We start from the raw sequence: 25,554 nt of genomic DNA on the forward strand, positions 1-25,554 counted from the left end.
TATTATATTTATTCTGTTGTACCTCGCATGTAGCCGGGTAGGCTCCTCTCCCCACTTTCTGCCGAATTTTGTAGGCATTACGTGTTGACTGGTGGAACTCGACACAAATATATATTAGAATTCTTAGAAAGACGATGTTTTAAGTGACTATTAATATACTTTTAATTAAAAACTTAATAATTTAAACATTTTCAAATAACAGGTAACAATTAAGGAAATTAATTATTAATTATTACCTCTTCCTGATCAGTTATTTCAACGTATTTCTTATCATCGGCTCCAATGTCCATGAAGTCACCGAATAACATCAACCTTCCACCAATGACATCATCTGGTTTTTTATTGAACACCGTTCGAATTTTCTTTTGTAACAAACTATCAAGAAAAATACAATGCTGAAGCCATTTGCAATAATTTAAATATATAATATAATATATATAAGCTGAGCTTTGTATTTGTGTGAGTGTGCATAATACAACAACATACATAGGTGTGACGTCACTTACTTGGCCTAAACCGATCCATATTGATTATTGACAACTGGCTTGCAATCTTTTAGACTGATAGAAGCGTTACATAGTTAAAAAAAATATTTTTTTTAAAGTTTAATTTTATTATTGATTTCGAAAATTGGTACTTTTTTAGTTATTTTTTTTATAGTTATACTTTTATAATTACTAACACAAATGCAAAGCCGAGCTTAAGCCTTGCGAATGGATGTTTGCATAACATTAACTTTGCATAATAAACATAAATAAAAAAATTAAAATATATCACTCACTTAACGAACCAAGTTCGATCTTCATCGTTAACAAGACGGTCTTGATACACGCGTTGGTGTTCGTGGTACCACAGTCTTATCACATCATTTTCTTCCTTTTAATTGAAAGAAGATTAATTATTTAAATGACTAAAGGCAGTGGTTAATAATTGAATACCTAAAGTATCTAATACAAAAAAAGGAAATACAGAAAATTAGTAAATCAATAAATTATAAAACGAACCTTCATATGCAAAGGGTCCATCATAAGTATCCCCTGGAACACCTTACTCAGGTCCCGAAGATTAAACGTGTAATGTGACTTAGCTGGCGTTGGCAGAAGCTCCTCTACTAAGGAATTAAATATTTCTATCGAGCTCTTGAGGAACGCGTCCTCTTTAATTGTTAAATCTTTGAAATTACGCGTCCAAGATTTCAGAATTGTATTGAAGATTCCGAACTGTAAATATTTATGTTATTTCATAATTTATATATAATATTTTTATAGCTTCACGCTGTATTGACAAAGCGAGAAAATGAAAATATGAAATACTTCATTCTCCCGAATGGGAATCAAACTCATAACCATCGCGTTCGCGCTCGGTAATTGTTTTGTTTATTTGTGCTTAATTAATTCTCCATCCCGCATCACATCATCATCATCGCAAAACCAAACAGACAATTCCTTCGCCACATGCAGCCCGAAAATAATTTATTTCATCGTGTGGGACTCAAACCCCTAACCGTCAAACGTTACTTAAACTCAATCGCTGTGCCAAGACGGTGGTCTTTCTCTTTTTATTCTTCAAACTGCTATTATAACAACCGTATTGTTTGTAATCGACGTTCGTGATACTTTCCATTAGTAAAACATGCTGCTCGCCTGTCAACCGGGTATTGTGTGGTTTTGTGGAAAATAATTTAATAAACTCTTTAGTTGTTGCTAAATGAATTGTAGAAGAATTTTTACTTTTGCGAATTTTATTTAGCGATGTTTAGACCGTCTTGTTGCTGCAGCACAGCGCTACTGTAGTCGCTATGGGTTAGGGGTTTGGTGATTTGATGAATAAAAAATTATATATTCTTTTAACTATGTGATTTTTATAGGCTTCACAGTGTATCCTGCATACAGCAGGCAAGGCAGAGGAAACTTAGCATTAAGACACTCCGTTCGCCATTTTCCACCGAATTCATGCGTGTTGAGTGGCGGAGTTCAACGCCGCGATTTGCTTCAACACCAGAGCGAGCAAAATAATATATTAAATATTTCATTCCATCGAGTGAGAATCAAACCAACAACCTATCGTGTTTACGGTTGTGCTTGTGCGCCACAACTGCCGTCAGGTATTTTCACAAATTTCATTATACCTTGCTATTATACTCCATTTCAGTGAAAGAAATATAATGGAAATGTCTCATGAGTCTCATAGTGACGGGGTTACGTCCGCCACCGGGAGGACCCATGGCTGCCACTATACCGACGTCGATTAAAGTTTTGAATTCACCTATATTAGTGCGATCGTACCAACCTAAAAATATATATTAATCTATATTATTATTATTATTATTATGTTTCTCTTTAAAGATTCACGGGTTCAAAAGAACCCGGTCCTTTGTAAGGCTTGCGTGGGGACACAGGTCCAACACGTAGAGGCCCCTTAGAGAATATTCAAATGCTTTACTGTGACGCATCAGCCGAGATCCATCTCATCTTATTATTATTATTATTTTTTTTTATTCTACTTCGTAGTCTCGGTAAGTTAATACCGGCATATTGACAGTCACGGACCTAAGTCAAGTGAAAGCCAAATATATAAATATAATATATATATACATATGAAAAATGAAATTAACAATTTGTGATGCTTAAAAATTTCCTAACAATCCTGCATTATTATTATTATTATAAAGCTGATCTGGATCTACATTTACATGCATAAGAACTTAATACCACGTCAGAGCTTAGAAGAGGGGAAATAAAAAAAACATTTATAATTTAATATTATGTTTTATATTTTACAATAACCGATAAAAAAAAATCTAAACAAATTACCAGAAAAATCCATAAACTGCCTCAACAGTTCAATAGGCGGCTGTGCGCCGTACACTTCTAATGCGGGCATGTTTAGATCATCTATGAAGAGCACTAGTCTCTTTGTTGGTGGAGGACCGAAGACTCCTCGTCTGCGTCTCTCTAATTTACCATCTATTACATCCTGTTAAATGTGGAATATTTCAAATGTTAGAATATATTTAGCTTATAGACTGACGAGAAACGGAATAAAATGGCGAAAAAACATTTCAAGAATAACAAAACTTAAGAAGTGGACTATACTATGGCCAAGACCGCTAAGTCAAGAGATTAAGAGAGAAGAGAAGAAATAACATCCACTTGTCATATTTGTTAATGTTTTTTTCAGCTTCACGGGATACAATATCCCGTTTATAGCAGGGTAAGTAGAAAAACTCGTAGGTTGGTTGCGACACTCCACTCCCACACTTTCGCCAAATTTTCAAGATATTTCGTGTTGTGGAGCTGAACTGAACGCTTGAACATCTTACCAGAACGAAGAAATGAAAGTAATACATTATTTATGTGGAAATTCAATTTACGGGTGACAAAATTTATCTTATTACAAAATTATAAAAGAAGTAATGATACCTGAGTTTGATTAGCAGAAGTTCTAGCGGAGAACACAAGAAATTCACAAGTGAACTTCTTGTGCAACCCCCTCGATAGTTTGGATGATATTGTGACAGTCTTCCCTGTACCGGTGGGACCGACGCATATAACGTGGTTATAATTGGCTATTTTATACCCGAGCAGAGCCGCGGAGCGAACGTTGTCTAATGTCGGTACTTCTATATCTATAATAGGATGAAATAAAAGAAAATCATATATATAAAACTCTTCTGTTACTAACACTGACAGAAAAGGCAATGCCGACATTATAAAGCGTGGAACCCAGAGATTTTGTATTTTGGCTCCTTCTTTAACTTTGTTTTAAGTTCGATCCCCATTCTAAGAAATATATTATTTATATTTTGCTCTTTCCGTTAAGAAGACAAAGAACGAAGTTGAGTTTCAACACTTAACAGGCAATGTCCATTAAATTGGGCAGAAGTTGAGGAACGGACTTTTAGCTCTAGATTTATCTCTGTTTATCCTGCTATATGGAGAGCACAGCGTAAGACTAAATAATATATTCCGAAATTTCTAAAAAAATGTGGAAAAACCATATTTAACATATTACAGCCGAAACTTACTGAAAATAGAAATGTAAGAAGTCATAAAAAGTCCACGAAAATGTAAAATATAACCGTATTTTTTATAAAGACGCAAAACAGCAAAAAAATATCTCTTTCAGGATGTTGAAATAGATTTTTAAGTAAGGAAAAAAAAATTGTTTTATGATATAAAAACATTTTGTTGAATATTTATGTCGTCCACAATTTTCGTTTAATTATTCTGATTTAAGCAGTCATTGGAAAAGTTTCAAGTTTTACCAATATAAAATGGTGTAAAGAAATTTTGAAGTAAATTAGGAGGGATGCTTATATACTACAGAAGTGTTTTGTATTATTAGGCAAAGAATATTAGTCTTTGCCAATCAGCTATATCTCTAGAATAAACGAACTTAGATTCACTACACTCCCAAAATAACTTTGCCTCTTCCGCATAATACGTACATTGTTCCTCAAAAATTTACTTAGTTCAAAAAAATGTAAATTGAGGGTAGTTATAATAATAAGGTATACCAGCATATTGCCACTCAGGATCCACTTCATATGGTTCCAAGTTTTGCATCCAATTGTACCAGTACGGATTAGCAGGTTCACCATCCTCTGTAGGATCAGTAAAGCCGCCGTCATGTAATCTGACTCAACAAAATGTTTTTTAATTAATACATTATTTTAGTTTTACACTGTGTCAAGCAAATAGCAGGATAGGCAGATGGAACTTGAGAAAATAATGTTAAGACATTCCCATTAAGACGTACTTCGGTTACCCACTCACTCAGTCAAATTATCTCATTTTGCTCCTTTCAGAGCAAATTCAAAGAGTAAAGTTTGAACTTTTATATATATATTGTATATATAACCTTTACATATTGTATCGTATAAATCTAAATTTGACATACTTATTTATATCAATCTTTGAATTTCTCATGGCATTAACAGCATTTATTGTATGCACAAATACTATACAAAGCAAAGTACTTTTAAACATATGACAATATTAATTAATATTCAATAAAAGGCTTAATTCTAGTGAGAAGACCAGTGGAAGTTCCAGTATTCAACAAGCAAAATCATGAAATCCCGATCCTCGATCTCGAAAATTAAGCTGTCCGTAAGGAACGGAGAGTCAAAATATCATATTTTTTACAAATATACCTACGTGTAATCATAAACCCTTCCCTCCTTAGGAAACGCAGGAGTGGTACCATTTTCGGCCATCAGCTCTCTCATATACGTTGAGAACATCGCTCTACCATTGTGGTCGCAAGTCGCTCCCACTGACCATATGACTGACCATATCACCCAGCACGGTGCTAGTTTCGCTGTCGAAATTTATATCTATATGAAATATTTTTTTAACTTCACTCTGTATCCTGCTGTTCTTCACGCACCGTCTAGTTTGAGTTTTTAATTTTATACGCTTTTTTATATAAAAATTTTTTTTTTGCATTACACTGTAACCCACACACAGCAGGGTAAGCAAAGGGAGCCTAGTTCTAAGAGACTCCGTTTCCTATTATCTGCCAAGTTCTGGAAGCAGTGCGTTTTGACTGGCGGAGCTCAACGCCGCACTTTGATTCAACACTAGAGCGAAAAAATCAAAATATTAAATATTTATTTTATATTGTATTAATTAATCCACTATAGGTATCGCTACTTAACAGTATAAAAACTGCCACAACTGCTTTTACTAGTAATTAGAAAGTAAAACCACTAACGCATCATAGCCAGGAAAGCTGCAGCAGGCGGCGGCCGGTCATCTTTACCAGTGAGCGGTCTTAGTCTATAGTCTAAGAGCTCCAAAAATTTCAATACCAAAGCTGAATCTATGGACGCGACTATTTCGGTTAATTTTGTCCGTAGTAGTGTCAAAGTGGGATACAGATACATATCTATGAGTTTTGGTAGGATTCTTCGAATACTATCTGCTATCTGAAATAATAATATTTTTAAATATTAATGGCTTCGATTCCTTCTCAAGTAAATGAAATATTTCCGCGTTGCGACAACAAGACAAAGCCGGAAGTAGAATTCCGCGACTCAACATGCAATGTCTCGAAAAGTAGACAACGGAATGTTTTACCACCAGTTTCCATTTGACCTCCCAGCTGTATACGGTATACAGTGTGAAGCTAAAAAAATATCTATAATTTTATAATAAATTTCACAATTTTCAATACCGATGGTAGATTACTCTTCATCCAAGCGTTAACCAGAGGCGGTAGACCCACAACCTGCGTGTCCAGGTACACCATGCCGCACCTCGACACGGTGGCCGGGGACGCCACCGCGAGGTCCGCCACTTCGAATATCATTCGCTGTCGGTCAGTCAGCTTCATTATTTCACCGCTGGAGAGGCATAGTTTTTTGTTGTCATCCAGTACCTAGAGAACGTTAGTTAATTGGTTTAGGATTTTGTTGAATTCTATAATAAGTAGTTTCATTATTTTTCGTTTCTGCGAAAAACCGCTTGAAAATATTTTTGCACGACAAGACATTAAAAATGTAATTTTAGCGAGCACAAAGTGAGTGATATATAAAAAATGTGAGTAAGTTTATGGAATCACAGAAACGTTTACCTTTTACCTATCCCAAATAAAATAATCTAAGAATTAATACACTCAATCAAATTTTAATAAAATTATATAAAATAATTAAGCACAGCAAAAGTTGTGCTTAATTTTTTGTGGTTGTCATTTTTATAAAACGATAACTTAGGTATAATATATATAATATATATATATATATATATATATTATATATATTATACCTAAGTTATCGTTTTATAAAAATATCCCTATATATATATATATATATAGGGATAACTCATATTAATTAGAATGACACGAAACAACACAAAAATAATATAAAAACAAAATGTCTATTAACCGTATTCATGTTCTCAATCCACACGGCGTCAACAGGCCCATCAAATATGTACCAGCGCCGGTCGGTGTCCTCCACCGCTATGCCCGACCGGACCAAGCTTGATAGAATACCGTCAGTCCTGAATAAAACACCAAATTTTATACGTATTTTTTTTAAGTTGCACTTTGTAGTCCATACATAGCAGGGTAAGCAGAATGAATCCGGGACTAGGTTCCCAGGTTAATAAATTCCCAAACTATTAGTACTAGGTTCCAAAGTTAAGTTACATTCTGTTCCCATTAAAACATTTCCATTCCCTACTTTCCGCCGTTTATATACCTACATATTTATTTCCATATTTATATTATAAACTCTGTCTGTCTGGCTGTAATGCAATAACGGCGAAACCGCTGATCCGATTGTGATAAAACTTCATATAAAGATACTTGAGGATCTTGGGATGAACATAAACAACTTTTTTCTGGTTAAATATATATTTAAAAAATATAAAACTGACCACTCATGAGTTTGTAAATCAAATTCTCCATACAACTGCCCCATAGTAATAGATTTGGGGTTCACTACGGACGTATGTACTGGTGTGAAAGGGAACCCATCCGGAGCCAACTTCCCTTTGATGGCTGTTAGAGCATCTCGCAAAACTTCGTAGCACTATAAGAAACATGTCGGTTTATATACTACGTATACTTCAATATTAATATTTTAATTCTGAAGTGTATGTTTAGTTGAACGCGCCAACCTCGGGAACTATTGACTTGAATAGAAAAATAATAATTTCTACCGGAGAAACCACCCATCGAGGTAAGATATAGACTTTATTATATTAAGTTCACTGTTTCGATTAAACCTGTGATCATAGTTACTACGGACACTAAAAATACCTAAACCTAACACGCAATGCCTCCTGAATTCGACAGAAAATGGGGAACGTAGTGTCTTAACACTGGGTTCCTTCTGCCTACCCTGCTGTGTGTGGGATACAGCTGTGCAGAAACTGTTACACGCATAACTATCACTTAAATATATTTATAATAATTTATTCTAAGTACGAGAATAACACTTAATAATAATGGTATATCACCTTCGTTTTCCCAGCACCTGCCGGCCCCACTAACATCAATCCGTGTCGTACTACAGTTGTTTCATAAAGTTGTATAATTTTGAATATAAACGCTAAAATGTTTAATAATATTAATTTTTAGTTCCGATAAATTTATTTTAATTTAGTAATTAAATGATCCTTAAGATCCCAATCTACAAAAGAGTAATAAAATAAACTGGTTATGTAAAAAGTTTTTAAAAAATAAACATTGGCACAGCCTGTAAACGTGACGGTTGTTGGTTCAATCCTCACTCATTTCACCGACAAGAAAAGGTTTGGCACTGAATATCTTTATTCCTAACGCAATGTTTCCAATTCAGGAGGAAAGCGCGGAGAAGAAGAACAAAGTGTCTTGATAATAGATCTTCCCGTCTACCCTGTAATATACGTAAAGCTAAAGAAAATGGGGAACAGAGTGTTCTCGACTGTTCCCTAGTGTCATACCTCTGCCTAACCCCCTGCGTGCGGGATAGAGCGTGAAGCTGAATAAAGAAAATGTACATTTAACAGCCATAACATAAATAACAATACTAACTGTACAAGTCATCGTAACCCCTCTTAACGAGCATGTTCCGTATAGATTGCTCCATGATGCCGTAATCGACGATGGGGATCTCCACGCGGGGAAATAAATCTGATATGATACCTATATATAGAAACGATATATATGCATTATTAATTCCATATGTAATTTGAAGGATGTATATTATGAACTTGGTCTTCGGTCACTTAAATACTATAATATACGTATGTATATAAAAATATAAGGGTATATAGGGCTGTCGTGATCATTTAAATGTAAACGAAACCTGACCACATGCAATTGTGGGTTTGATTTCCATTTGGGAGAACTATTTTTTTTTCATTTCTTCGATCTGATAGGGAAACGGTGAGTGGAGAAAGGAGTGTCTTAACAAAAAAAATTATCTGCTTAGCTGCTGCTATGTAGGTAGGATATAAAAATTTAAATTAGCTTCACGCTGGATCCCGCATACAGCAGGATAGGCAGAGGGATCCTTGCGTTAAGACACTCCGTTCCCCACTTTCCGTCCACTCCTAGTTATATAAATTTTACTTTACGAGTGAAGCCGCCAGTAATGGCTTAACTAATCATATGATTAAGACTATTAATACAAACCGTTAAATAAAATAAGATCGTCAGCCAAAAACTTGGGCACGTTGACATCTCGCAGCGCTCTCAACACTATCTGGCGTTCATCACCGTCGGGCATCTGTCGTATTAAATTTCCTGCCACTAGAATGACCGTCTTCACCGCTCTCATGCCGAAGTCGTAATGTTCCTAGTTTATTTTGATGAAAAGTATTAAAAATATTAGTAATTAAACCATAACATTAGTGCAACGGAACAGTCAGCAAGACAAGGCGCGGCGTTGAACTCCGCTGAAAGTGAGGAACGGAATGTCTTATCATTAGAACCCTACTGCTATATTCGGGATATAACGTGAAAATTTAATTTAATTCAATTATTTTCAATCTGAACCAAATTTCCATAATCAGAACTTTAAAATACATTCAATATCCACTTACTTGCGACGACAGTTGCTCCGAGCTCAACCTGAACGTGGTAGTAATTTTGCCAGCCAATATCTTGGCTTCATAGAAACCGTATGAGAATAATGATATTTCAGCGATCAACGCATAATCAGGCACCATCATCGCGATCGGTCGGAAGAGAGCTTTCAGGTTGTCCGGAAGTTCGGTGCGACCTTTTGTAGAAAAATTATTTGATGCATCAATGACGTATTTGCAGTTTTCGAAGTATTGCAGGAGACGCAATCATAGTTATTAATAATAATAATTGAGGTTATTCATGGCGCAGGGGCACCGAACTAACGTGCGACTGTTAACGCGATGGCGGTGGTTCGATCCCCACTCGAGGGTATGAATAACAATTTATTAATATTTTCATTTCTTCGCTATGGCACTAAGGTAAAAGCCCGGCAATGGTTTGAAAAATTCGGCACTAAATTAACAACAGAGTGTCTTAACACTAGGTTCACTCTGCTTACCGTACTGTAAGCGGGAAACAGCGTAAAGTATATTTAAATACCTACTAGGCATTCAAAGCTACAATCACCCCAACTAAATATAGAATTATTAACATAAAATACTAATAACCATAAAATTATAATATAAAATAAATTAAAACATAAAAAGAAAGTCCATAAATCATCCACCAACGCTGAAACCACACCAGTCACTGAGCTGATCGTATTGAAATTCAAAATAAAGATAGATTTATTTATGATGACGTATTCATCCATTATGACAGGACTTTTTGAATGAAAAATGTTTTTTTTAGTACATTTTAATGTAATACGTTAATACGTATTACATTATATAATAAATTTCATGTTTCATTCATTTCATTTTCATTCATACGTTAATACGTATTACAAAATATCATAAATTTCATGCTCGGGGGATTGACATAACGCATAATGAAACGATCTGTAGCTAGGCAAAGTGCGGCGTTAAGCTCCGCCACTCAACACACATTGCTCGGGAATCCGGCGGAAAGTTGACAACGGATGTGTCTTAAAAAAAGCGCGACCATAAATCGTCACACAATATGCAATGCCCTGAAGTCGAATGGAAAATGGAGAGACGAGTGTTTAAACACTACATTCTGTTATATACAGCATAAAGTGTGAAACGGGATGCAGAAAACAAAAGAACTACAAATATCAACACAAATCTTAATAAGTACCCGCGTATCCCGGATTCATGGTGATGAAAACAGAGCACGAGGCCTTCAACGGCAGATCACACCCCTCGAACATGAACCTCTCTTGATGCGCCAATTGAGCTTTTTGTATCGTTACTACCTATTTATTGAAAAAAAAAACGAATAATCTATAATAATATTGTACGGATTATTATTTATTAATATTATTCATTTGAATTGATTAAAATGAAACCTTTAATAAAATAAAGCCAAATATAATTTGAATAAGAGTTAAATAAATGGAATACCTGTTGAGCAACCACGGAGAGCACTTCTATATCAATTCTATTGAACTCATCAAAACACGCCCACGCACCAGATCTAGAAATTAATATTTTGATATGTACTCGTAGCAATTTATAGCTCGTAACAACTACTATAATACTTAAAACTCCGTTATTTTCTCGCATTCATAAGATTTCGGTTAATCTTCAAGTAAGGAGGTTTACCCATGTTAAAATACTTTTTGAAGAAAAAGAAACAAAAATGTATTTACAAATATCTAATAATAATTTACGTTTTACTGTTATTTCCGTATTTATCATAAACTTAGTTTACAATACAATCAGTATTTTATAAATTTATATAACATACAAAGAATAGAATCTTTAAAATATGCCTTACGCAGCGAGTCCTTTAAAGAATTTCCCCATTGCCATGTAGTCGAGTTGATCTGAACAGTTGAATACAACACACTGCACTGCTAGAGCTTTCGCCAAGTCCTATGATAAAATTAAGTTAATATTTAATCTAAAAATATGAGAAAAAAAAAGTATATCATACATTTTTATACACGAAAATAAACAAATATAACAAGTGGCCTAGATTCAAACATTTTTTTTTACGCTTTCACGCTGTATCCCGCACACAGCAGGGTAGGCAAAAGAAACATAATATTATGACACTCCGTTCTACGTTGCACCGTATTTTCGAAACATTTCGTGATGAGTGGCCTAACTCAGTGCCGCACTTCAAACATAATAATTGCAATCGACAAAATACCTTGGTAGTTTCAGTTTTGCCAGTCCCGGCAGGTCCCGCGGGCGCTCCACCGAATTTCAAATGCATAGCGCACATTAGCGTTAAATAGCAACGATCGGTCAGTGGAGTTATTACCAAACGACCACTGTTGATGATAGTTTAGATTATTATACAGATGTAGGTCATTATTTTATATTACGATTTTGTATTTATAACATAATAATAATGTGTTAATTTCTCAAATAATTTTATAGCCTCTTTTTACATAGGTAATATTTTTTTTATTTATGTATGTTTCTTCTATTATAATAATAAATGATCATATTAATTATAATATTTTTTATAGAATCTTAAATATATCCTATAATTTTAGAGAGGTATAGATAACTTACAATTTACATATATTACAATATAACGTCCTCATTTACCATACAGATATCTAAATAGCTACATTTTTATTGTAAAAAAAAATATATTTCAATTGGAATTCAGAACCTTCTCATAATAATACTTGGTATATTTTATGGTAAAAGTTACCTATTCCCCAAATATTCATTTTGATAGGTGAACACCGAATTCAATGCTCTCACATCGCATTTATTCTGACTGAACTGTCGGTAATACATCGAGGTGTCCAAACGCTCCTCGTCTTGATATATATCTGGTGATTCATCGTCCTCCAGTGGATTCATGGGTTTTATAATTTGATAATATCTGTTGTGGGAAGTTGGGGGGGGAGTTAATGTCTATAGTTATGGATATGGATATATAATAATATCATGGAAATAGATAGATTCTTAGTTCTAGATAATTAGTTAAGTAAGCACTAATTCTATGTTAATTTTAACTATTTTCATGTCTAGTACATTGTGGGATAAATATAGAGAACTTAGTTATATATCTAAGACTCGAAAAATTGCTTTTTTAGAACAATAACATTTTTTGAATAAGATTTGAATAAACAATATATAAATATACGGAATAAATATACGGTATATTAACTGCTTCACATAACTCTCTCTTTCTCTCTCTCTGCTTTAAAAATAGATACAGAATTTATTAGGAGTGACCAACCCATATGCCTGAGTGATATAAACATATTATAGTACAAATAATTACCTCAACTGGCATATCCATTGAAAGTCACTAACATTTTTAACATTCTCATCGAGCAATGTTTTCGTAACGTCTCTAGCGTGAACTTCAATTACTATTAGAGCACAAAGGACCTCCCTTTGGAAAAATGTCAACTCTCCTTTGACTAGAGCGCGCAAACTATCCAACTGTGTAATAAAACCCGTTTTTGTATTAAAAATATTTCTATTAGAACTAAATGAAAATTAAATTAAATTTTCTTTCAATAAGGCCATCGTAACGTATAGGCGTGCGACTGCAACGATTGTGAGTTCGATTCCCACTCGGCGGAATTAAATATTTTATCCTTAATTCCCCTTTGCCATTTCGCCTTTAGAAGTGCCTCACTAGTAGGTTCCCAGGTTCCCTCTGCCTACCCGGCTATGTCTCGGATACACCGTGAGGCTAAAAAACATTTTATTTATCCCAAAAACCACTAACTTGCTGTAACATTTCCTCAAAATACAAATCCATTCTATAATCCGCTATGGCCTGTTCCACGCTCGCCGTCCACGCGGTCTGAGACCCCGCTATCACCACTTGCCCCGGCCACCTTAACACCCACTGAGCTCGAGGGAGCGTCCATAGTTCCTCCATTGACGCTACTAGTGTTAGTCGAACTGAAAGAATACAAAGAGAGATTTTTGAGAAAGAAAGATTTTTCCAAGTAGTTATAATTATTCACTGGCTACAGTTAGTATTTGTAAAATGTTAGAAAGAACAGCAACCATAGGCAGAGAGAATATAAAGTTTAAATACCACGTCTTCTCCTCCCTTTTATTATTTTGCGCATATTCACTTAACATATTTTAAAAATATTTTCACCAATTCCGCACATAATAAATGACTTCAGAATTAAGCGAAATGTGGGGAACGGAAATGTCTTAATGGGAACGGAGTGTCTTAACACTAAGGTTCCCAAGTTCCCTCCACCTATCCTGCTACGTGCGGTATACAACGTGGCGCTAAAAAAAAATACAAAATTTAATGAGCCAACTAGAATGTCTCATAGTATCTTCCAACAATAGCAGCCACTGTTCCACATTGGAGCTCGGGTAGAATTTGTACTTCAATTCGACAATTTCACCTTCGCTGGAGTGCATTTCTGTTATCTTCAGATCGGGCTCGAATGTTACCTAAAACAAAATAAAATATTATATTAATTATATGCGAATAGAGCTAGCGACAAGTCTTCAATATGCGTTGATTGTAAGTTCAAAAAATATTCAGTTCAAGGATTTACTAGTTTTTTTTATTAAAGATATAATATTTTTTTAATTTCAATAGGTTTATCATTTTTAGAAAACAGAAATAATTCACACTTAGCTACTCTACTAAAAAACGCAATTAATTGTTGCTATAAATACGTACCTTAGCGATATTTTCGAAGCATTTCCTCAAATGTGGCTGTACAGCCCTAGGATTTCTGGACTGAGATAAGATTTCCAAAAGCTCATCGTCACTCAAGAAGAAGAACCTCGGGAACCTGACCCTCTTTAACTCCATATACTCGTTGAGGCCCCGAGAAACTACCGCTAGCAAATGTCGAGCTTCTACCAAGCTGTCTAACAACCTACTGTCCGGGCAAATCACCATAATCTGTATTATATATAAAAATATTATTATTTTGTCTGTTAATTCATAGGTTTAGGGTAGGATCGCTATGAACATATGAACAATATCAATTAATTATTATTTAGCAATTTTAACGATTTGTCATATTTCTTATACATAATAAATAGGAAACTGCACTTCGCCTCGCCAATGCTGTAGCAAGAAAAAGAAAACCTTTGAAAAATAACAAATCACTATATTTAAAAAACACTAAACGTTTTTAATAGAACAGAAACAAATATTTATCTGATATTAAAAAGTTTCTTTACTTTTTATAAACGATAATATTGTAATCTTGAACAACAATGACGTCTTTACTTTGATCTTTTCAAAGATTGTATTGAATACTGAAAATCTCTTGTTAATATTTTTTTACTGTTCAGCATAAACTAAGTTATCAAAATATAGGAACTGTTAATTAAATTTTTTATATTATTTTTAACAGGACATTTTAAGACCGGAGATAGAAGAAAATTCATATCATCACATTCCATGGATTCTCCCTGCGGTTGTCATTTGTGTTACAGAAAGAGGATCAGTTATCTAGGACTTGCAACCCAAGTGTAGTTTTCATTTATGTTAATTCAAATATCGTTAATTGAATTATTTAATTTAGTGTTATGGGTACTGAACAAACATTCATCTCATCTGCGTACAGTGATGGACAGGATACAGGATGTTAGCAGTTTGTGACCATAACAGGTAAAAAGATGAGATAACAGCGTGTACTCGGGAGTATGAAAGTGTACCAAGAAAGAATTTCTCGAAAAAAATGTTTTCTTTGAAACCTAGTTCCACCTGCAACTTGTATATTTATGTATACGTCACTACAATACCTTTGGAACAGCGGCTGCAGAAGACATAATTCTTCGCCATATTCTCTCCATTGTGCCATATTTCTTAGCTTCAAGAGGTAATTGTCGCGATATATCTTCGGACGTGAAAATTGGCTCCAAATACATCCATTCTCTAAAATCCAGTTTTGTTAAAGCACTAAGCACTAGAATAAAACTAAATCCATCTAAGGCTGACTGTGAACGATTATTTTAAATGAGCCCAAAAGAAAATATGAAGAACTGAGAACTGAGTGTCTTCATCATTAGGTTCTCTTTGATTGGTTGAGTTGGCTTTTTCTCTACACAAATATAAATAGAGGATATTTGATAGAGTTATAATAAAATATCGTTATATTATAGTCTATAATTGAGGTTATCGTGGCACAGGTGCACAAGCGTATGGCTGTGAACACAGCAGCTGTGGGTTCGATTCCCACTCGGAGAAATAAATTCTTATTTATTAATATTTAAATTTCTTCGCTCCGGTATCAACGCCAAGCCTACCCTATAAAAAATATGTTAATAGATACTTTAACCAAACAAATAATCAATTACTTTTGACATTCGATCCATTCGTCCACAACTTTCTGTGTCAACCTTAACTTGTCATCCCACTCCTGGATCCTTAACTCGAAGGCAGCTTTGAAAGGACTGAATCCAAGTTGCTGAGTACCGAGGATATGCTCGTCTAATAACTGTAGCGTTTCATCTGCTATCTTCATAATAAAGGTGCCTATTTACAAGAATTTAAATGATTACAGTCTATAATTGAAATATAAGAAAAAAAAAATAATCTCTATTACACATTCAATAATTTTTACAGAATAAATAACTAAAATCTTTTATAAAATTAAACTAACCAGTATTTTTGTACGGCGACACTTCCATAGTCCTGGCCGCCCATTCACCCAGCATCTTGTCCAAAGACTGCTCTATCACATACTCCTTACTCGCGAGCTCTCCTATCTCCGATATCAGTTCAGCGTGTTCAGCGACGCCTTGCTTTAGACACATTGCGAATGTTTGTTTCTCATTCATCGTCACCGTTATACCTGATTTTTTTACATATATATGAAAATATTTATTTTTTATAGACATAATGCAACAGTTTTCAATATAAAAAGTACAGATAGAATTGTTCTAATAAACTTTAATAATAAAACATATTGAAACAACATATTATGGAGGATACTAAGTAAAAAATAAGCTACTTTCTTTTCCTCTTCTTAACTTAATAATCTTACAATAACATGTTTTTCGTTACTAGTATCAAAAAAGAATAATTCTAATACACATTTTTAAGCACAATCGGGATATTGATTCGATGTTTAAAGAAGTGAAAACTTGCCTGCTTTCTCCATAAACTCGTTCCAATGACGTTCTTTCATTCCAGGATTCTTAACTGCTTGTATAACCGGAATTAACGGTCTGAATTCATCCATGTCGTCCTAAAATTTGATTTATCTATTTTTATTTAAATCATTTATAAATAAGATAATTTTAAGTCCCAAATAACCCCATATTTAGCTTAAAAAATGTATGCATCTCAATTACTAACAATCATACGAATTATTTATTTTTAAACACGTACCTAGTGTTACACCGCATTAAGAAGAGTGATTCATTAATTTTAAAACTATTTATATTATTTAAAAATAAAGATATAAAAAACAAATATAAACCATCTTCCTGCAAGAAATTAGTCACAGGGTATTGGGCGGCGGTGATCATTTACCATTAGGTGACCAGTACGCTGGTTTTACCAAAAAAAAAAAATAATTGAAACTGACCCGTATAGTTAGAGCAACCTGTTGCACTTTGGGCAGATCAGCAAACGTTCTAATACATTTCACTATGGTTTTGTAATACTCGTTGATGGCCGGCTCTATGGCGTCAGCGTCGACATAAATGAGAGGATTGTCAAACCACACTTCACGTGCTTTTAAGAAATCTGTGGAAATAAAATCATTCTCAGTATTTAAGTATATTTAAAATATTATTCAAATTCTTTAATGGACTTATTATAATTAAGGAAATTAAAAAAAAAATCCACATCTTACCAGAAGCAGTGACCCACAAATTTCTATAAGGCTCAAATTCCTTAACTAATCTATTGAGATCAGCAAACGGCACTACCGGCTGGCCGAATAATTTCTGTCTTTGATTTAATATCCTACCCCAGTCTTGTGCATCCTTCATGCCTTTCCAAGCCTTTTTGATATCATTTGCTATTTCATGAACCTATGAGAATATTCATTAAAAATTACAATTGTATATAATATTTTAATTACGCCACACAACCTGCAATGTCAGCATCTAAACATGATAGTTATGGGTTCGATTCTAAGCCGATAGAATCAATTATTCCAATATTCTTCGACCCCGGAATTCATTTACCTCCCTTACTAAAAATATAAAGAGCTTACCTTAGCAAAATCATTCTGCAAGGTAAGAGCCATACATTGCGCTGTGAACATATCAATTTTGTCATACAGCGTTTGCTCGTCTTGCTGGTGGAGCTTCCAGAACTTTTCTTGTTCCTCTTCTAAGAAATCCGTTGTTGCTACGACCTATAAATAATTAAATAAATATAATTTGTAAAAGAGTTTCACTATAAACTTTTTTTGCTTTACGCTATCATAGCATACAGCAGAGAAGGCAGAGAAAACCTAGTGGTAAGACACTATGTTTCCTACTTTCCGATCATCGACAGAGACATCGACTTATTATTTAATTAACATTTCAAATCGACAAAACTATCTGCTCAGATAGTTCAATGTATAAAACTACCATTTTAATTAAAATTATAATTAATAAAAAGGGACAAGAATGATTGTTTTTAAGTTCAATTGACATATTTTAATAATGTCATAGTGCCTAAAAAGATAAAAATTATAATAATGTCAAGTTCTATTGAAATACTACATAATTGGGTAATACAACAACAATGCATACCTCAGTAACAATACAATGACATAAAGTCAATAACAAAGGTTTAATTTTTATAGGTTTAATTAGAGGATTCAAAGTGGATAATTAACATTTTCTACGATTAAGACAATAAAATAAGATAATTCATGTAATATAATCTTATATATTTTAATTATTTTAGCGAAGTTTAAAAATAAAAACTGTGACAACAATGTATAAATCTGGACAATGATTGAAAATATGAAGCCTAGAACGCTTGTATTGTGAAAGAGATGTCACAGAAAAAGAAAACCTTACTAATTTTGTCAAAAAATTTTATTATTTCGTACTTGTGATTAGCTCCATGCATATTTCCAAGAAGACAAAATCTAGAACCTAGTGTTATGACACTCCGTTCCACAATTCTCGTCCAATTTTTGAGGCATAGCGGTTCGTGTGGCCGAATTCAACGCCACAATCTGTCTTATTACTAGAGAGGGGGAAAATTTTTTTTTTTTTATTATACGAGTACTTATTCCAGCCTTACTTACTTGTTTTGATATATTCAACGGCCATCCTATAGCTTCCCACAGCGCCCTGAAATCCTCATTTTCAAGAGGAGTAAAGAACACATCAAGCACTTCATAATCCTGAAAGTGTAAGATATATATTAAAATTTAGTCCAAACCTATATAAATGAAACTCTTTAAACGTATTTAACACGTTTGTTTGGCAATTTTTTTGGGAATCTCGATTGTTTGAACACTTGACGTTTGTTTGTACAGTTTTTGAATAGGATTTTAAGTATTTCACTAATAACTATTGAATTTGAAGTTTATTTAAGCTTAGAAAATAAAATATATGTTAAGAGATTTCGCTCTCCATTTACCTCCTGATTTCGAGACATGAAATAGATACCAGAGTAGGCATTCAACCCACAACCACCGTGATTCCAGTTAGACGCTGCGGTAACCCACTATGGCACTGGCCTTGGCCTTAGCCATGTTATTAAACATATTTTTAAAGTCATTAAAATTTCTAAAAAATCAGCTTCACAAAGGTAGACAGAATTTAAACCTAATGTTACGCAAATGAAGAGAACAGAGTGTTAAATTCTTGCAAACAAAAATAATCCAAACTATGCTCACCGTGTGAACTTTCTTCATAAAATCCTCCTGCGTTTTCAACGCGAACGGTATAGACTCCATCCACTCCCGTATCTCGAACACGTGCTCAATGGTGTTGGGTTTCTCCCCCAGCTTCCTCATGATGTTCTTGTAGGCTTGTATCACATCTTCGACGACCAGGCGCACTTCCTCCGCCCACATTGTTAGTAGAGCCTTTATGATGTCCGCGCGTTTCGTTACCAACATTTGCTGAAAATGGTTTTTTTTTTAAAGTAATATTACAAAAATTAAATGTCACATTTTTTTCTTATATAGAAAGGTGGCAGAGGGAACCTAATATAGGTTACCATACCAATATAGGCACCATCCGTCGTACATAAGACACCACCACCACTACTTTCCAGTCAATTTTCGAGACATTGTATGCTTGTGGAACTCAACGCTGCACTTATGTTTGAAATATAAGCATTCCCACAAGTGGAGATTGAACCAACAACCTCGTTATATGCTATTTGTGTTAAAAAAAATAAATAAATATATGTTCATAAATTACATACGTTTTGACCGGGAATCATACTCACAACCATTCTTTTAAAGGTTTTTAGAAATGCCATATACGTAGATCGCTTACCAAATTTTCAAATCTAAGCAGCTATCTAAAGCTAACTTTGGGACGGCCACAACTAGTTGACCGTACTGTACATAAATGCGAAGATAAAATATATACCTTTAAAGTATCGATATTAAGAGAAAACGGTCCAATGTTAATATACTGTGGCAGGCGCCATATTAAATCTTGTTTCGCGTCGTAGTGCATTTGCACTTCCTCACGAGTTTCAGATGCCGAGTGTTTTTCTTGACGAAAGTTTCTGTAAATTTTTCAACATGTCAGATCTGTTTCCACTTGAAGTCTAAATAAGAAAGTTGTTATTTGAACACTGGAGTAATAGTTTTTTCCAGCAGTTTCAGGGTGGCCGTCGGGGTGCAGTGGTACACGTATGTGGTTGTAAACAAGACGGTTGTGAATTCAATTCAACACTCGGGGGAAAAGTTATTTAATATTTTTATTTTTTCTCTCTGGTAACTTCTGTGTTGACTTCCGCCACACTGAACTTCTTAACTCGGGCAGTATTTGGGGAGCAATAGGTCTGAGGGCACCTAAGAAACATCCGTTCCCGAATATGTGGGCGAAGGCTAAACAAAAATAAAACAATAATTACTCGACATATTCTTCAATATTTAATTCATAGATCTCCTTGTAGCAGTCGTACTGGTGCATGTACGCTATTAGTGGTATGATTGCTTTCCTGTAAGCCTTGAGGAGCCTCTCCCTGTATTCCACCACGTTGGGTTCCATTAAACCTGGAAAATATTTTAAGCTTATTTTCTATTTATTCTCTGCTATTATTATTCTCTGCGGATAACAAGTGTATATGCACATACAAAACGAAGATATTGTCTACCGGAATTCAACCCCGCGTTTTGTCTCAATGAACAAGTTTTTTTATATATATAGTAAATACTAATATGCTTTTGATATTATATGTTTTTTTTTAAATACTAACTGTAGTAAGATTTAGATTTAGCCTTATAACATACCAATAGAAGTGAGAAACAGCTCCTTGTCGAACACGAGGCCCGTCATGATCTTCGGGTGCACTTGCGGTATAAAGTGACATCGGTACAGCATTTCACGGAACAGGCGTTGTATTACTATCTATATTGAATTATTAGGAAACAGTTTTTTTATGGAAAATGGAAATTCTTTTTTTTTTATTAATAAGATATTGACCATCTTGGATTAAATATCTCATTACTCCAAGTGAGAACCGTTTTGGTTGCTGGCCTTGGCCGTGGCCTTGTGCCACGACGGCCAAGTTTCATGATAATAAAATGACTACAAGTCAAATACAGTTTCTGAGATTTTATATTACAAATGTACTTAGTTACAAGTCGACTTAAATAAATAATAAAAAAACACCAAACCTCAAATTGGTCCGGAGCCGTCGTATAATAAGGTCCATCAACTGACATCATCAAATGGAAATAGAACAAAGTAGGCGTTGGTGATCTGAACGGTGTGTTGATGAGGTCACTCGAGTCCCACTCGTAGTCGTCCTCGCAGGAGTACGTGCACAGGCAGGGCGTCTCGCACAGCGCCACGAACATCGCCATAGATTGTTCTATGGAATAGCGTAGGGCATACTGGAACGGAAATTGGTAGTTAAAAATAAATAAATAAATCAGCTTCACGCTGTATCCAGCACATACATACAAACAGCAGGGTAGGCAAAGGGAACCTAGTGTTAAGACACTCCGTTCCCCATTTTCCTCCGAATCCTGGGACCACTGCGTATTGAGTGACGGAGCTCAACTTTGACAGAGGGACAATAAAGTGATCCTACAAGAATATGTTTTTTCTTTAGAGGCACAGAATTTTAAAAAAAGCAACTCTCCTTCGTTCTGCACTAATGCCTTGTTACAAATGAGGAAATAAAAATACCTCAACCCCCCGAGAGCGAATCGAACCAACAAACGTCACTTCTACAGTCAGACACCGTTACGCCACGCGGTAGATACACTTTGTATAAAAAAAACATTATAAAAATATTTAAAATATTACCTGCATTCTAAATCGAACGAGTTGCATGAATCTACTCAATTTGCTAACACCATAGAACTCCCATTTCTTTTCGTATATATTGAACCACCTGAATGTCAAATACCAATTTGTGAGGTAACCGGTACATACTGCGGGTAAACTGGTTCGAATCTCGATAAGAAGTTATAAGGTAAATAAGTTTATTGGGTCCTGCTATTGCATAATGCTTAGTAAATTGCTTATTATTTAAATTGAACTTTAAAGATATTTCTGTCTTTGTTACGAAATATTATTAAGTTGTTTTTTAATATATCTTTGTTGCTAGTTTCATTTAGGTAAGAATTTTTTATAACAAATTATTCGATATTAAATAATAATTATTATAGACAATGTTTATACGAAAATGTCAGTCACGCTGTATTCCTCGTGAATGAGGGTACGCCGAGGGAACCTAATGTAAAGTCAGTCCATTTCCTGTATTCCCCCGCAATTTGTCTTATTATCAGAGCGAGGAAAATAAAAATAATCTTTGAAAGAATCCAAAACCGATGGCTATACACCTGTATACCTATCCTGTTATTTAATCTATTATCATTTTATACATAATTGAAGTAAATATTACAAACCCTTTCCCGACGTCTCTATAAGACATTCTAATGGCGTGCGCTGTAGAGTTCAACCAGGTTATATTAAGGTATTTCAACATCTGTAACAAGACAATTATGTTTTTTCCATTTATTTTTAAACGATAGAGACCAGAGAGATGTGTATATAGTGTTTTAAATTATATATTTAAAATTTCAAATATATTTCTTATAATAGTTCCAAAGTATAATAGATAATCGAGTGTTGAGTGGCGGAACACAACGCTGCGCTTTGCCAGAGCGAGGCAATGAAAATATTAAATATTTCATTTCCCAAAAGGGGAAAGGATTAAAAAATATTGTAATTGACATTTTATAAAAAAAAATAATAATAGAATATTAATTCTAGATCTATAATTATTATAAAACTTACCATAGAAGTACAATGTTGCTGGGCAGCGTCAAACTCAGCCAGACTAACATTTCTACCGTAATTTGCGGTGAAAAATAACATAGATTCTACCTGAAATTTAATTTTTAATTTTTAGATTTAAAAAGATATTTAATATTTTAATTTAATTTATAATGCCGATCTTTTTTTATGAGACCGCCGTTCAACACAAACGTGCAACTGTAAACGCAATGGTTGTGGGCTTGAATCATACTCGGGGGAATAAAATATTTAATATTTTCTTTTCCTCGCTCTAGTAACAAAAAGCGCGGCGTTAAGTTCCGTCACTTAACACTTACCTAGAAACTGGGATTTACCTAGATTGCCTTAACTACTTAATTTAAGTATTAAAATAAAAATTAAAAATAAATATTTCAGATTTTACCTTTAAACATTCTTCCACAACTAAATGTATGCACGAGACTGACTCGGTTAGCACATATAATGAGTTCCATTGGTTAAACTTAAGACGTCCAGGAAAATCTATCATATCACACGGAAAGCGACCTACGGAAGGAAAAAGATTTATCAGAAAGAACACTATAAAATGAATATACATACCTACATACTCGTATACACGATTAACATAATGAAATAATATAAATTTCAATAATAAGTATTTTTACAGGCCAGTCATGACTGTAAACCGTTTGATTGTGGGTTCGATCCCCACTCGAGAAATGAAATATTTATTTAAACTTATATTTCCATTTTTTCAATCTGGTGTCGTGGCAAGGGGCGGCGTTGAGTTCCGCCACTCAATAAACAATGTCTCTAGAATTCGGGGGAAAGTGGGGAACGGAATGTCTTAACACTAGGTTCCTTCTGCCTCCCCTGCAAATATAAACGTCAATAAATGTGAATTATTGTGGATGTGGATTAATGTGGACTTGATCCTTACTCGGAATAAAGAACTATAACTATCTTTCTACTCTTGTTAATCTAAACGCGGCGTTAAGTTCCGCCACACGCAAGTTACCATTGGAAGTCAATAGAGTGTCTTGACACTCCGTTTTTTAATCAGTGCATACGCGGGATAAAACGTGAAGCTGAGAAAAAAAGATATACATAATAAGTATGGAAATGAAATACCGTAGTCAGGCACTGGCGGCACGTAATCCTTCGTCGGTGGCTTGATGAAATTATAAAGAGTCGGATATTTCAGTATTGTGTTAATTATTTTCATTTTGCCTTCTATTTTTCTGTATAAAACCTCCACCTGTTGAAAGTAAAATCATATTTTATATTAAAATTTAAAATAAATTATATTTTATATCTGAGGTACCGTTGTAGTAGTAGAAAATACTTAACACTAGGTTCCCTCTGCCTACCCTGCTGTGTGCGGGATACAGCGTGAAGCTGATAAGTTAGTACATATAAATTCAACTCACTTGTTTTTTAAGAGCGTGTAAGTGGTCGTTATCCAATTGCTTAGCTTGCCGATGGATGATCACCATTTTAAGTATGGACGGCATAAATTGTAACGGCATTCGTGGCAACCCGTTCAGCATTAAACAGTCGAGATAAAGATAAAACCTGGAAAAAATATTAATTATTATTAGCCTCATGCTGTATCCCGCTCAGAACAGTGTAGGCAGAGAAAACCTGGGAACCTAGTGTTAAGACACTATTTTTTTCGTTTTTCAAAAAAGCACTTCCGTACACCTTTTCCCCCCGAATTCTCGAGACCTTGCGCGTGTGCGGAATTCAAAGCGGCCTTGTTACTAGAAGAAAAAAATTAAATACTAATAAGTCGTCCATTTCGTTAATATTATATCTGTATAATATACTTTTATTATTATTGAAATATACAACTAAATAAATTCATTAATATTTAAATAGCGTATATTATGGTAACTTTGTGCAGTAACATCGGTTATCAGGTATCGGAACATCGAAGTTAATTTATAGTGACAAAATGAATTTACCTGCAATTACAATGCTATATCAAGCGACCATATTTCCATTTAAATAGTACTGTATTTATTCATTAAATTATTTTGCTTTGTCAATATTAATGTTTAATAATGTGGCAAGTGGACCGTTAAAGCTATGATCGTGAATTCGATTCCTGTTTTTCCTTCGCTATGATCAGACAAAGCACATCGTTGAGTTCCCCCACTCAATATACTTTGTGTCAAATTAGAACGTAGTGTCTTGACACTGGGTTTTCTTTCCATGATAATATTTTCATATTTTTTTACCTTAAATTGTTCTCTACTTCTTTACGAAATTGAACAGCAAACTTAACCCTCTCAGCAAAAGTATCTGGATCATCGGCCTTGAACATCAAACGTATTCGTGGAATGCTAGATGGAAAAAAAACTAGGTGCTAAAAGTATATTAATGACTAGCGACCCCAGCGCGGCTTCACCCGCTTGTACTAAACGAATATATTTTTATTTTTTTAAGTATAATATATAGAGAAAATAAAAACATATGTCATGGGATATGTATTTTTAATAGGAACAATATTTGTTCTGACAGCAACTCTGTTGTTCCTATTAAAAACTCTACATATATCTCTAAATGGACAACTGTTAGGTCTACCTCACGGTTGCCCATTTAGAGA

At 34.3% G+C, this 25,554-nt stretch overlaps 1 protein-coding gene across 1 annotated transcript in view; it reads right to left on the reverse strand.

Annotated features, from left to right (window-relative positions):
• LOC146540991 (dynein axonemal heavy chain 1-like) overlaps window positions 1-25,554 on the reverse strand; it is a 50,735-nt gene that overhangs the window by 22,715 nt on the left and 2,466 nt on the right. Inside the window, exons 7-51 of the mRNA XM_085208134.1 lie at window positions 25,187-25,291; window positions 24,374-24,518; window positions 24,075-24,201; window positions 23,368-23,489; window positions 22,965-23,054; window positions 22,574-22,653; window positions 21,969-22,056; window positions 21,332-21,550; window positions 20,945-21,062; window positions 20,566-20,707; window positions 20,073-20,214; window positions 19,367-19,594; window positions 18,770-18,868; window positions 17,735-17,878; window positions 17,369-17,549; window positions 17,099-17,259; window positions 16,657-16,756; window positions 16,169-16,360; window positions 15,864-16,041; window positions 15,309-15,441; window positions 14,230-14,457; window positions 13,856-13,994; window positions 13,300-13,478; window positions 12,844-13,007; window positions 12,262-12,438; window positions 11,746-11,869; window positions 11,368-11,465; window positions 10,992-11,064; window positions 10,726-10,843; window positions 9,543-9,721; window positions 9,133-9,295; window positions 8,530-8,640; window positions 7,974-8,065; window positions 7,389-7,543; window positions 6,893-7,010; window positions 6,184-6,387; window positions 5,722-5,935; window positions 5,163-5,325; window positions 4,520-4,638; window positions 3,423-3,628; window positions 2,814-2,976; window positions 2,129-2,289; window positions 1,005-1,220; window positions 782-876; window positions 237-375 (exon numbers count right to left, since the gene is read on the reverse strand). Coding sequence (XP_085064260.1) covers window positions 237-375; window positions 782-876; window positions 1,005-1,220; window positions 2,129-2,289; window positions 2,814-2,976; window positions 3,423-3,628; window positions 4,520-4,638; window positions 5,163-5,325; window positions 5,722-5,935; window positions 6,184-6,387; window positions 6,893-7,010; window positions 7,389-7,543; window positions 7,974-8,065; window positions 8,530-8,640; window positions 9,133-9,295; window positions 9,543-9,721; window positions 10,726-10,843; window positions 10,992-11,064; window positions 11,368-11,465; window positions 11,746-11,869; window positions 12,262-12,438; window positions 12,844-13,007; window positions 13,300-13,478; window positions 13,856-13,994; window positions 14,230-14,457; window positions 15,309-15,441; window positions 15,864-16,041; window positions 16,169-16,360; window positions 16,657-16,756; window positions 17,099-17,259; window positions 17,369-17,549; window positions 17,735-17,878; window positions 18,770-18,868; window positions 19,367-19,594; window positions 20,073-20,214; window positions 20,566-20,707; window positions 20,945-21,062; window positions 21,332-21,550; window positions 21,969-22,056; window positions 22,574-22,653; window positions 22,965-23,054; window positions 23,368-23,489; window positions 24,075-24,201; window positions 24,374-24,518; window positions 25,187-25,291 — 6,592 coding nt within the window. The remainder of the gene's footprint in view (window positions 1-236; window positions 376-781; window positions 877-1,004; window positions 1,221-2,128; window positions 2,290-2,813; window positions 2,977-3,422; window positions 3,629-4,519; window positions 4,639-5,162; window positions 5,326-5,721; window positions 5,936-6,183; window positions 6,388-6,892; window positions 7,011-7,388; window positions 7,544-7,973; window positions 8,066-8,529; window positions 8,641-9,132; window positions 9,296-9,542; window positions 9,722-10,725; window positions 10,844-10,991; window positions 11,065-11,367; window positions 11,466-11,745; window positions 11,870-12,261; window positions 12,439-12,843; window positions 13,008-13,299; window positions 13,479-13,855; window positions 13,995-14,229; window positions 14,458-15,308; window positions 15,442-15,863; window positions 16,042-16,168; window positions 16,361-16,656; window positions 16,757-17,098; window positions 17,260-17,368; window positions 17,550-17,734; window positions 17,879-18,769; window positions 18,869-19,366; window positions 19,595-20,072; window positions 20,215-20,565; window positions 20,708-20,944; window positions 21,063-21,331; window positions 21,551-21,968; window positions 22,057-22,573; window positions 22,654-22,964; window positions 23,055-23,367; window positions 23,490-24,074; window positions 24,202-24,373; window positions 24,519-25,186; window positions 25,292-25,554) is intronic.

The sequence above is a fragment of the Heliconius melpomene genome, chromosome 1 (genome assembly GCF_056956725.1).
Source record: "Heliconius melpomene rosina isolate 202511_hmr_F chromosome 1, ASM5695672v1, whole genome shotgun sequence".
NCBI classification, from domain to species: Eukaryota; Metazoa; Arthropoda; class Insecta; order Lepidoptera; family Nymphalidae; genus Heliconius; species Heliconius melpomene.